The 14,096-nt window shown below is 40.3% G+C and overlaps 1 protein-coding gene across 1 annotated transcript in view; it reads left to right on the top strand.

Moving 5' to 3' along the window:
• Positions 1–2,343: 2,343 nt before the first annotated feature.
• The window catches only part of elp3 (elongator acetyltransferase complex subunit 3), a 31,447-nt gene continuing 19,694 nt past the window's right edge, over positions 2,344–14,096 (top strand). The window contains exons 1-7 of the mRNA XM_046836551.1: positions 2,344–2,510; positions 3,852–3,951; positions 5,084–5,222; positions 7,731–7,801; positions 8,015–8,078; positions 8,186–8,254; positions 9,308–9,462. Of these exons, the coding sequence (XP_046692507.1) occupies positions 2,489–2,510; positions 3,852–3,951; positions 5,084–5,222; positions 7,731–7,801; positions 8,015–8,078; positions 8,186–8,254; positions 9,308–9,462 (620 nt within the window). The 5' untranslated portion in view covers positions 2,344–2,488. The remainder of the gene's footprint in view (positions 2,511–3,851; positions 3,952–5,083; positions 5,223–7,730; positions 7,802–8,014; positions 8,079–8,185; positions 8,255–9,307; positions 9,463–14,096) is intronic.

Raw genomic sequence — 14,096 nt, 5'->3', positions numbered from 1 at the left:
GAACCCACAGAACTAGAGAGCGAAGAGGTCTGGGATGAAGCTTCAGGACATACATACAGCCAGGGGTATCGTTTTCATCTCAGCACTCTAGACCAAGAATTGGAAATGAAGCAGTTGAGATTTGTAGGTGACCAAATAATTATTTTCCACCATAATTTGCAAATAAATTCTTTAAAAATCAGACAATATGATTTTCTGGATTTTTTTTTCTTTCCATTTTGTTTCTCATAGTTGAAGTGTACCTATGATGAAAATTACAGGCCTTGCTCATCTTTTTAAATGGGAGAACTTGCACAATTGTTGGCTGACTAAATACTTTTTTGCCCCACTGTACATGTATGTATGTATGTATGTATGTATGTATGTATGTATACATTAAATCAATTACATATCCATTATTATTTCTCTCTATATATTATTGCTCTCTCTCTTCTCATTTTAGAGGAAATGTAAGTAATATAATGGGTTTATCAATATGTTAACTAACATTCAATCTCAAATTCAATCCCATATTAAACTTTTCACTATGACACAGGTCTGATATACAGTGTAAACATTGCACTGCTTGCCAACTGTTAATTATATAAAAATAGGTCTGTAAATACAGGCTTAAAGAGACTGTTTATTAACATCCAGCAAATTGTCCACTGCTTATGTGAAAACTGAACAGGCAGAGACCACCTCAGTCAGGTATTAAAATCAGGAGCCGAGCAGGATTTCATCTAAAGCAGAAAGTGGCGAGCCGCAAGGGTGGGCAAGATCGTTTCTGCTGCCCTAAACTCTATCAGAATCACTGACATGTTTTTAATATATATTTTGTCCAGTAGTCTATTCTCTTCATTTTATAGTGTTTCCTTTGGGTGCACTGTGTCTAGGAGTTTCTCTCCAATCAGAATTCAGCCGTCGCATCGCGTATTGCTGTGAATGAACAGCCCTGGCTCTTGGTAGGTTCAAATCTATGTTGCTTGAAACTGTTGTTTTAACCAATCAGATTTCGACAATCCAAGGCCCCCCCATAGCAGGCGTCCAGTCACATCAGCTTTTCAATTTCAAATTCAAATTTTATTTGTCACATACACATACATACAGAGCACAACATGCAGTGAAATGCTTTTACACCATTGACTGATGGTTATAGAGCACACTAGTCAGACTTGTTAAAACAGCAGCTGTAGCAAACTGCACAAGCTCAATATATATCTGTGGATTTAATATCAGTTTTTATCATTCCAAAATGGACAAAAAAATGCTGCCATGACTGGAGGCCTTGAATTGTCCAAATCACATTCTGATTGGTTCAAGCAACAGCTTCAAGCAACAGAGAAAAATAAATTGATTTGGTCGCAGAAACACTTAATTTTCAAGACTGACATTTCAAGAAAAAGTCCGTCTTGAAAATTAAGTGTTTCTGCAACCAAAACTCTGCGACATCTTTAGGAAATGTCGGCCAAAACAATTCAAACAGTTGCTAATCTTCTTTATGAATCATTTATACTTATGTGTTTTATTTCACACAAACACACAATTTGCCTTAACTTAAAATCCCCAGGAAAACTGCAATGTGTGGAAAAAATTAACAAAAATGCAGGGAAAACCCAGGGTTGTTTTATAAGGTTACTATACTTCTGCTAGAGATGATTTATGCAGGGGGTGCAGCTGTGGCTACAGTGAAAGGAGACTTGTTGAATTGTGTTCTTGGGTTTCCTTGCTTTAGTAATGACTTTCTGACTGTATGAGATTCCTGTCCGCTCTATTCTACTGCTTTTCTATATAATATTGATGCTTTCTATAGCCGTGGCGTCATAATGATGCTATTAAGCGGTGGGTTAATTCAGGTAGGACACCACTGAAGGCCTGTGAAATTCATTTGCATGATTTGTCCACCATGACATTTATAAGAAAAGGGAGAAAAAAAGGAGAACATGCCATTTGGAAAAACTTTAGAAAAATAAAAACCAGCTTCATGCCTCTCAATAGAGGTCATTGTATATATGTATTAGACATCAAACTCTATTCTACATTATATTGGATTGTCTCTCATTGCACTGCAAGTTTTCCCTTAAGTAAATTTTGAAAGTAAAACTGCATGAATAGTTGTGCATATTACAGTCATCTTTTCTATTTATTTCTGTATTTTTAAACAGTATTAAGTTATTAATGAGAGGAAGCATGGAAACTTTTATTTGAATATTATTTATAATAATATAATGCATGTATAATTGTATAATGCAGCGTTTATTATGATATTTGGCCCTACAGTAGGATAAAATATGGGTTTATCCGCTCTAAAGGAAGGAATGAACAGATCTGCCATAAGAGAGCGCTAAACTGTCGTGAATGTAACATTTTGCGACACTACTCGCTGTTAGCGGCATTAGCCATGTTTTGACGCTTGCATGCTAACCCTGTTTACGTCGGCACACGTGAAGACAATCGTAATATATTTTTTTAAAGAAAAGTTATTTTACCTTCATGAGCGGTTGTCACGATGGGAAAGCCGAAAAAGAAGAGTAAGTGATTCTGAAAGTGTGTGTAAATATCTTTATATATATATATATATATATATATATATATATATAGAGAGAGAGAGAGAGAGAGAGAGAGAGAGAGAGAGAGAGAGAGAGTTCTGTGATATGGTGGTCAATCAGCTGATTGGGGAAATCTTTACCTGTCACTAAAGAAATGGCTGGCTAAGAAATGGCTGGCATTGTACTGACATCCAAACTATCAAAGAACAAATATGGAAATATGGATATTTTCTTTTAACAATCCTGAGGTGTTCCCTAAGGTTTTGAGTACTTGTTAGCTGCTTTTCCTTCACTCCCCAGAAGGATTCCGCCATTTCTATCCATGCAGGCTGGTCAGGTGCTTGTTCAGTCCCTTGTCATTTTAAGACTGGACTACTGCCCCTCTGTGCTGGCAAGTCTATCTCTGTGTCCTCTGTAAATGATCCAAAATGTAGCTGGATGACTTGTTCCTAAGTTCTCCCACACACCCCACTGCTGCACTCCTTTCACTGGCTTCCAGTAGCTGCACGCATCAGATTCAAAACGCTGATGCTTGCCTACAAAGCGGAAAACGGATGAGGTATACATCAAGACTCTTTTCTGTTCAGACACCGAAGTGGTGAAATGAACCTCTCCAAGATGTCCGAACAGTTGAGCCACTGGCTCAATTCGACGGGTGAAGACCTTCCTCAAACTGCTAAACTAACACTAAGAGTGCTATAATTCCTCTTAACAGAGTTTGAGGCTGATTGAATCCTAAGTCTGGACCAGAGTGGATGTATTTACTGATGGAGACTTCAAAGCACTTTTGTACATCACTCTGTATAAGCGCTTCTGTTACATACCGTAAATGTTTCCGGTCAAACTCCTCGCAAACCATCTGAACTGGATTTAGATGAGGGAGATTGTGGAGGCCAAGGAATCTGATGCAGCACATTTTTACTCTTCTTGGACAAATAGCATTTACATGGCCTAGTGGTGTGTTGGGGTTTTTGTCCTGTTGGAAGACACATGAATGATGTTCACTACTTCTTCTTCTTCTTCTTCTTCATCACCCTTACTTCCTTTCCACTTGGTCCACCTCCTGAACACACTGCTCTCCATCATATCAACTACATCTCTTCCTTTACCAGTCATAGTACCAACATTTAAAGCGCCCATCCGAACCTCCACTCTCCCAGACTTTTTATTTCCCTGCTATGCGTCTTTCTCCTCCAGCCAACAGTAGCATATATATATATATATATATATATATATATATATATATATATATATATATATATACACACATATATATAAATATTATATTACACTTGAATTGACATATGTCTCTGGTTTAATCAGGTGACCTCAGCCGGGCCGAATTGATGATGATGACGATCGCAGACGTCATCAAACAGCTGGTTGAGGCCCACGAGCAGGGGAAAGATATCAACCTTAATAAGTAAGTAAACTCCAGACTGTTGCAACAATGATGATGAGTTTCATCCATGACAGAAGAGGAGAAGCATTATACAGAGAATTTTCTTCACTTTTTGAAGTAGAGGTAGACTTAGAAAGGAATTAGAAGGGAAGACCGATGAAAAAGTGAAAGTGCAATACCCTAGTGATTACATGTAGACTTTTATGCATATATACTGTACAGAGCAATATTCACGAGTTATTTTTATATACGATCTGTGAGTGTTGCTTTTGGAATCATACACAGAGATAAAACAGTGCTTTAACATTACATTTATATCAATGGGTTTCTGTGTAACATCATCTTCCTCACTCTTTAAGAGTATCTGCAAATCAAAAGGTTAAATTTCCTCTTTCCTGCCATATACATACACTATATGGACAAAAGTTTGTGGACACCTGACAAGAAGATTCATTCCATTCCACATTTAGTCTTAATTTTCTCTTATAACAACCCAATCTTCTGGAATGATGTTCCACTAGATTTTGTGGAGATTTAAACCAAAATCCATACCGATTGGTTTTTCGGGCTTTTGTGAGATTTGTGCTCATTCAGCGACAAGGCTGTTAGTAAAGTCAGTACTGATGTAGGTGAGGAGGCCTAGGGTGCAGTCAGCGTTCAAAATTAATACCAAAAAATTAGATCAGAGCTCTTTAGCAGGCCACTCAAGATCTTCCACTCTAACTTATGGCGAGGAGATCTTCATGGATCTGGCTATGTGCACAGGGGAATTGTCATGCTGGAACAGGTTTGGATTTACTAGTTCGAGTGAAAGGAAAATTTCATCCCATACAATTTCGGGTGTCCCAATACTTTGATCTGTACAGTGTATATTGAGGGACATGAGACTTTTGTTGTCTGTTCACATGTGAGAGGAAGTTGATGATGAGCAAAATTGGTTTCATGGCGTATTTTCTCTGTTTTATTCTTATTTTGTTAAGTGGGGTATTTGAGTTAAGAGGCTGTAATAGTCATTCTTCCTCTTGCTCGAATAAAAAAAAGAATCTTCCCCAGATGTCCCTCAAATTAAGCCAGAGGTTCTTATATGTTCATAGCTTTCACAAACCAGACCTAAGCGACCAGACCTAAGCGTTTTGTTAACCTTGCGTTTCAGAGTGAAGACGAAGACCTCGGCGAAATACGGCCTCTCGGCGCAACCGCGTCTCGTCGACATCATCGCTGCGGTGCCTCCTCAGTACCGACGGGTTCTCGTGCCGAAACTGAAAGCCAAGCCCATCCGCACGGCCAGTGGGGTACGCTACTCTCACTTTCCTTTCACCGACCTTCAGTGTACACAGAGGCCAGGATTATTAAAAATGAAATACAGTTTATGGTTTGACAGCTTGTAGAATCACCTTTAGCAGCAATAACTCGAAGTTATGGCGTTCACTAGAGTCAACCGATTCATCGTTTTTTTGCCAATTTATCGGCATTCGATAGTGAAAATACATACCGATAGTTTTTCCGGGGCACGTTAGTGCATTCACTAAATTTAACAGATCAAAGGAACTGAATAAAAATGCATTAGTAAATGTTGCAATTAACAACAAACAATATTGCAGTTAATGTTTCAATAGGAATCTTACTTTAAAGTGTTACTATTTCACATAAATCCAAACAGTCATGTTTAAAATGGCCAATATTTAAATGTCTTCACAAAGGCCGGGGCGTTGAAATTAATTTATTTTTTATTTGTGTATTGCACTTCAGTACAATTTTACATTGAGTTTTTTTTTTCTTCAGTATAAAATCCAGTATATATTTTTAATTAGTTATTGGCAAGTAAGAGCCAACCTAGCTTGCAGTATTGGTAAAATCATTATCAGTCAACCTCTACTGTATGGCTATCATTTCTTCACAGATTAATTTTTTTATAGTGTATATTCAGTTCATTGAGGTTTACGAGCATTTGTTTATGCACAGCTCTCTTAAGGTCCTGCCACCACAGCATTTCAGTTGGGTTGAGGTCTGGACTGGACGATTGCAACACCTCGATTTCTGTTTTTTTCCTGTTTAATGACCCAATATTGGGAAAGCTTTAGCTGTCTCACATTTGATGCTAGAATGCTTTTGGTATGCAAATGAGTTCATGGTCACTTTGCAGCAGTTACAGGGGAAAAAAAACATTTCTGAGACTGTATGAGGAAGAAACCTTGAGAGGAACCATACTCAAACGGTTTCAAAACACCGAAGTCCATTTATTATTGTTCCATTACTGTTGAGGTTGTCACTGTTCAACTGTTCACTGATGGACACTTGATCGCAAAACTCTTCATGACAATTGCAGCCCAAAGCCATCATAGCAACCTTATGGAACTTTAGACAAAGATGTAACTCTTTAATTCAATTTTATTTGTATAGCGATTTTTACAATGGACATTGTACAAAGAGGCTTCAGATTAAGCTAAAATAAGGTTGTATAAAAAGAATGTGTAAGTTTATTTCCTATAAGTTTGTTCCTTGTAATTGTTTATCCCTGATGAGTGAGCCAGTAACGCTGGCAAGGAAAAACTCATGAATGGTAAGAGAAAGAAACCTCAAGAGGAACCAAACTCAAAAGGGAAACTCATTTTCATTTGAGTGGCACCGAATATCTATTCATTGTAACTACATTGTTGAGGTGTGCAGTAATAGATGTGTAAATGCAGATCTATTCATGCATACTGTCCTGAGGAACTGTAGTAGACTGTTGATATCAGTTTTTCAAGGTTTTTGAGTTGCTCAGTGGCTTTATGGATCTTTAGGCTGTAGATAGAAACTATCCCTAGCTGCACAAAGTGGTCTCAATCGAGAAGGACTCCATCTATAGGTAGGATGTCAGGATGAACCAGGCAGGTGACAGAAAGAGAGAAAATAAAGATTGTTAAGCATTCTCATTGTTTAAGTGTTTAAACGACACTATACAGTGTGTTCAGGGGGTAAGTTGGGGCTCTGTAGAGGAAAGATCTAAGATCTAAGGAAGACTTACTGACAAAATGCTTGACTAAATAAATAGTCTTGAATCTCAGAGCATTGTATGGCCTAAACCATACAATGTGATGAGATGAGATGTGGATTGAAAACTCTTTAGTTTTCCACTTGTGTTCTATTCTTTCTCAATGTAAAATAGGGTTGTAGCGGTACACACACAAGTTCGCAAGTTGGTTTAGTCTCCGCCTCGCACTTTGAACGCATTTTCTATTATTATTGATATTAGATTAAGGTCCTTCTATCAGAATGAGAGGTAAGTACACTTCAAGGCTCTTCTCTGTTCTGCCACCGAGGTGGTGGAATGAACTTCCCCTAGATGTCCGTACAGCGGAGTCCCTGATTATCTTCAAGCGACGACTGAAGACCTACCTCTTCCTGAAATACCTAAATAAGCACTTTCCAAGTTTGTAGAATTCGAGTTATATTTATATATTTTTGATATTCGCACATCAGAATTTGCCAGACTAGCAAACTGCTAAAACTTGGGCTTTTATAGAGGTGGACATCAGACTTGCTGATGATCAGTTGATAAAGGACATTTGATGATCAGTACCTAGCTGCTGCTTAGCTTCTTAATTTCTTTTTGCCATGATTTTTGTAAACAAAAAAAACAACACGGTCATGTGTTGTCATTCATCTGAGCTGGTATTGACCCAATTTTAGGACCTGATTAAGCACCATTTTGTCCTGATATCCAAAACCACAGAAGTCATAGAGTGAGGGTAAGAACTTTCTACTCGAAAGGTCATTTTTCAACTGAGCCGAAATATATTTTTCGTTTCTGTGTCTAGATTGCGGTCGTTGCTGTGATGTGCAAGCCCCATCGCTGTCCCCACATCAGCTTCACAGGGAACATCTGTGTGTAAGTACAACAGATACCAAAACTAGAGAAATGTACAAAAATGTATATAGTATAGCAGAGAGATGGATCAATAACCCGGTTGCATTAGTGTGCACACCATGTATCTTCTACTGGATTAACAATGCCGCCACCACCGTGCTTTACCATAAGAAAGTTACGCATCGATTAGCCCCGCTTTGACTGATTTCTTTCTTTTTTTTTTTTATCTTCTAGATACTGTCCAGGCGGTCCCGACTCTGATTTTGAATATTCGACGCAGTCGTACACAGGCTACGAGGTGAGGATGCGGTCTCTCTCTGTCCTCACTGCTCTCGCTTTTAAATACAATTTGACTCTTTGCAAAAAAAAAGTTTTTTTTCCACATCATCATTGTGTCTTCCTTAGCCAACTTCAATGCGGGCCATCCGAGCACGCTACGATCCCTATTTACAGACCAGACACCGGGTGGAACAGGTGAGGCAGCTTTCCTCTTCACCGTCTCAAATACAGTGCAAAAGTTTGTACATAGTCCTCAGTCTTGGCAGTTTTCCCTGTCGTAGCTCATCCCCTTCGAGTTTCATCTCTTTTGATTGACTGTAGTCTGCCTGTCAGCTTATACCAGTCTGGCCATTCTCTTCTAATCTTCCGTATTCGAACTGGATGTTTTTTGGTTTTTCGCACCATTCTTTGTAAACTTTACAGGTTTAGGTTTGTGTGAAAGTCCCAGGAGATTAGCGGTTTCAGAAATGCTCCAACCAGCTCATCTGGAACAAGATCATCTTGTATCTTTCCCTCTGAATGCTGATGTTTTATGTGAGCATGACCTGCATCTGTGCTAGACGTTGGCCGATCGCTAGATTGGATTGTACTTGACAAAAAATGATTAATCAACCGAATATTTGTATTTTTTAATCCAGTATCCAGAACACTTAATGTAAGATAGTGCTGCACTTTATTACAAAAATTCATAAAACAAAACAGGACTGAATCATGAAAATGTGCTAAATGAAATATAATTCATAAATTATAAATAGTAAATAGAATATAGCGCTCTCCGTGCCCTGTGCTGTCAGTGCAGTGCGCAGTGATTCACCTCCAGTGGCTGACGAAGTACACAAACCATGTGGTTGAGTAAAATAGGAAAGTGATAAAAACACTGCCTTTAAACTTTCACTCGAGTTAAAGCACTAAAGCATTAACTACGCTACTTCCACCACTGTTAACCTCTAGAGGCCGCTCTGGTAATCATAGCGGACCTACTCAACTCCTTCGGCAATGGACGCTACCCTGAAAAACTACTGGTATGGATTTTTGCCGATAGTTCCAGCAATCAACTATCGGTGCTGATTAATTGGCACAACCGATTAATCGGTCAACGGCGTTCCTGAGGAGGGCTGAAGTGTTGCAAGATGTTTACAGTTGTGCCTTTCATTTGTAATGTAGAAACAATAATGATGGATTTTCAACTGATTTCTAAGAACAGGCAAATATTTGTGTATTTTTGTGTGTGTGTGTGACCATGTGTAGCTGAAGCAGTTGGGCCACAGTGTGGATAAGGTGGAGTTCATTGTAATGGGCGGCACATTCATGGCTCTGCCTGAGGACTACCGAGATTACTTCATCCGCAACCTGCACGATTCGCTGTCAGGGCACACTTCCAACAACGTAGCCGAGGCCGTCAGGTACGTGTCTGTGTGTGTGTCTGAGAGTAAATGACAGAATCGGGTCACTCTGTACATCAGCCACCCTCCTGACTGCACCTATAAGGAGTTTAATGCCACCAGGGGGCATTACGTGCAGAGCAGAATGGAGAAGCGTCGGCTTTGTGACCGTGGAGAGAAATTTCAGATTTGGATTTGGCCGCGGCTAATCCTTAGCTCTTTTCAGGGGCTGACGTTGACGTGATGAATATTACGGATTACAGCGAAGGTTTAAGCACATGTTAGCCGCCCAGGAGCCACGCATCCTTCTCCTTTTTGTGCCGCTTTGTAGTGGATTGTGTATAGGAGCACACGTAGCTTCAGAATCCAATAGGACCCCTTGAAAATGAGTCCGGTCCTGAGGAGGTTGGTGGAAAGCCAAGAGGAGGCTAATTGGTGCGGCTTTTCAAGAGGCTGCGCTAAAGAGAGCAGCTGTGCTGGCTCAGAGAAAATGGGGAAAATCACTGGTTATGTGCGTGTCCTAATGACCGACTCTGTTTGTTTTCAATGCGCAAAAGTGTACAAAAGATTAGGAGTCGAATCGGAGGAGCTACACCATGCTGCAGTTTTGCTTTGAGTTTATCGTACACAAACACTTGACATCTAGGAGGTGGCATGAAGTTATAGTTTTGAATATCCTCAATATGTCATGTACACGATTTCAGGATGGTAAGAACCGGTGCTCAGTACACTTTGAGATCACAGATGACCTGAATTTCCTCTTCAGTCGCTGTCCATCAACAAACAAAAAACCTAATAGCAGGTATCAAAATGTTTAGAAACTAGTATTGTTACATGCCAACAGATGGCAGCACAAGGCTGCACGCATGGTCACAGGAAGCACCTACCTTCATAAGTCAGTGTGCCTAAAGACATCGTTCTGTGTACATCGCGAGCCGTGCAACTGGTCCTATTCTGACCACGTGCGCACTCTGTCACCGAGGTCTACCCGCACGTGAGTCTCTCGATGGGAAACAACCTAACAAATCAATCTTCCGCACCCACCCTACCCGCCATATTTGGCTCCCGCAGACTTCGCCCTCTTGCCGAAGATTAAGATCCACTCAGAGGTTGCCGTTTGGACACCGTTGCGGAGATCCGTTTCAGAAGTGGCAGGAATGCTGAGAACGCCGTTTTTGCTGTACAAGGGGACTATTGAAGGTGAAGTGGACAAGGGTACAAGTGTGCAAGCGGACATTGAAGATGATTCCACCTCGTATACGTCATAAGCTTGTCCCAAAGAAAATCTGTTACGTGTAAACTCCATAACGAAGAGGCATGTACGTGTCACGCCAACATTGCAGCACAATGAAAGGATTTCTTTGCAAATCCCAGCTATGTTAGGAAGCCGGAATCGGAGCACAGGGTCAGCTATGATACAGCACCTCTGGAGCACAGGGGGTTAAGGGCCTTGCTCAAGCGCCCAATGGTGGAAGTTGGTCGATACTGTGCCTTGAACACCCAACCTTCCGTTCAGTAACCCAACGCAGATTATACGCCGGGTTGGTGTTTAACCAGATTTGACACATCTTTTTGATGGCGCGTGTGAAAGGGGAAGTGGTTGCTCAGTGGTTAAGCCTCTGGGTTACTGATTGGAAAGGTCAAGGGTTCAAGCTGCCCGTCTCGCCAAGCTGCCACCCTCGGGCCCTTGAGCAAGGCACTTAACCTCTGAGCTACCACTCAAAATTTGTTTGCTGCTCCTTTTCGAGCTGAGAGACTTTAGGAAATAGGACGCCATTTTCAGTGCATGGGGATCCTCGAGCAGAGTGAGCTTCCTGGGTTTTGTGGTGAGTTACATAACGATTCTGAGCCTGAGATGGCCCTTAGAAACAGCCGATTCCCTGATCAGTGCTCTGATCGAGACACACCGCAGATCTTTCCACCAAATCAGTATAACAAAGACTGATGGGAGCCCTAACAACCCAAACTAATGTAAACACTGCACGATGTAAGTAGAATGTAGAAAGTTGTTCAGTCACAGTCATTGTGTTATAGGTTTTTAACAACAACAACAAAATATCAGGCTTTAGTAACTCAAACTAGGAAAATAAAACCCTGGTTTTTCATTCAAGTTGTGTAAAAATTACTCCCTCTTGACATTCAATGGTTTACACTTGCTGATGCTCAGTTCATCAAGGACATTTCAGCATCTGAGAGCATCTGGCTGCTTCTTAGCCTCATCAATCCTGTAGAAGCAGTAATGCTGTACTTATTAAACATCCATTTTGGTGTTATAATAATGACAATGTGTGATGTGATGTTCATCTAAGGTTGCAGTTATAATTCTAAGACCTAATAAGGACCAGATGCCCCCATACAGTAAAACCATAGTATGCAAATAGGGTGGCTTTTTTTTTTCACCTGGCTTTATAGATATGGACTTTTCCAGTCATATGTGGTTCTTCACAAACTATTGCCACAAAGCTGGAGACATCTGGGGTGCAGTCAGTGTTCCCATTCATCCCAAAGGTTTTCAATAGGGTTTATAGCTCTATAGCAGGCCACTCAAGAACCTCTCCAAACCATTAAAAAGCAGATCTTCATGGAGCTCACTTTGTGCAGAGGGGGGCATTGAAACGCTGGAACAGGTTGCAAGTGAACGCAAAAATGTTGTTATACCGCATCTGAAGACGTCCTGTACAATTTGTGCCCTTGAGAAGACCCACATATGGCAGGAAAGGTCAGGTGTCCCAATACTTTTGTCCCCTATAGTGTATGTGTGCGACCAATCAAATGTGAATGAACTCAGACCAGCTGCTGTAACTAGAGGGAGAGAACGAAAGATGGAAATGCAGTAGCCCCCCCCCCCATGGCTTTCGAACACCTGATCTAACACAGGTAGCGTCCGGGTCTTTATAATCCATCCAGTTGCGGTATTGAGAGAAATGTCAGCGCAGGGCTGAGAGAGGCGAGGCATGCTGATAACGCAGCGTTGCAGATAAGCACCGAGCACTTCCGAGAGGAAACCGGCTTACATTCAAATGCAAACACGGTTCCCTATAACCAAATTCCTGTGCGGCGTCTCTGTGCTTTTGAGTGATACGGCATAGAAACTGCAGAAGTTTCAAAACGCAGAGGCTTACGTCAGCAGGACAGCGTCACTCCGTACCGTAAATCCCCCCAGGCACCAAGATTTTCCTCCTTCCCCCGGGTCACACAACAGCGACACCACGACTGTCCTGAATCACGTCTCTGGCTGCAGAAACTTCTCTCCTGCAACAAAAACTCCAGTTCAAAAGTGTAGAAACAGTCTGGCACAGTCTTTTAGACTTTTCACAGAACTTCTAGTAATAATCCAACAGCCTGAAGTGAGGAATCCAAAATGTAAGACTTCCATAGGGTACATAGGGTACAGTGTGATGGATGCCCTATCTAGTGTCCTATATCCATTTTGTACAATTGTGACAATTTAAGATTAAACCCCATGCTTCTTTTCTTCTAATAAAAATCTAATGATTAATTATGAAACGAAGTAAAAGCATACCTAATATACCGTACAGTGTGTATCATACATTTACCCGAGACAAAGTATGCGCCGTGTTGTTTACCGGAGCGCGGATGCTGAAAATCTACATAGTGAATTGTTTTTGAGTTTTATGCTGAATTAAGGAAATGTATTAATGAAAATATATCTATTCATTTTAAAAACGGAAAAGTACCAAAGTAAAGTAAGCGCAAAAGTCAAAGTAGCGCTGCGTACGTAATCGAGGTGCTGGGATGCTGAAAATCTACATTATACGGCTGGATTTTTGGGTTGGTGTCCATTTATTGTGGAAATTCGTTATTCGCGGTCGGTTTTGATAAACAGCAGACGACTGTATTGCACTCTTAGACTGGATTTAGTGTGTTTTTGTCCTTTTCCAGAAATGTATTTTTATGCTTGTGGTAGCAGTACAACATTATTCGTTGTTGTTTGCTATTTAAAATGTTTTATTGATTACTATGATGACTTTTTATTACTTTTTTCTTGTAATTGTACAGTATTTTCTTTGACTGGCATGAAAGGCTCTTTTTTTTTCTTTTCTTTTTAACAAAACCCATTAAAACAAACTCGCTGTCTCGTTCTCAGGGGTTCAGCCGAGAGAATTCGCATTTGTTGGAGAGCTTAGAGCCTTATAATAGATCTTTTAGAGAGCAATAGATACATAGACAGTGCCAAAACTGATAAGGAGAAAATCCTAGCAGGCGGAGATTTATAAAAAAATAAAAATTGTGGATGAGACATTTGTGTGTGCGTGAAGAAAAGAAAACGGATGAAAGTTTGGTGTTCCTGATAACCAGCTTCTCCATGTCCATATCCAATGAAGGGCCAAAAACTAAACTTAAAAGAGCAATACGATACAATAGAGAAAAAAAAAAATCTGATGCCTTGCAAATCTATATGGTACAGATATATATTTTTTTAATTTCTTTTGGCTCAGAGAGACAGCAAATCAAACATTTATTTAAGTACCTTCTGACTTTAACACATGGCCCTTTCACACATCGGCCTTTGTAGTGCGAAAACAAAAGAGCTTTACCTCTACCTCACATTTCAGCAACCATTTTATTATATCTTTTTAGAGGACAATACTGTAGAAATGTAATTTGGATATAGTTTAGAGTAGTCAATATGC

Source organism: Silurus meridionalis, chromosome 23 (assembly GCF_014805685.1).
Source record: "Silurus meridionalis isolate SWU-2019-XX chromosome 23, ASM1480568v1, whole genome shotgun sequence".
NCBI classification, from domain to species: domain Eukaryota; kingdom Metazoa; phylum Chordata; class Actinopteri; order Siluriformes; family Siluridae; genus Silurus; species Silurus meridionalis.
Note: the sequence above shows the minus strand (reverse complement) of the source record. Positions and strands in the feature narration are given on the sequence as shown.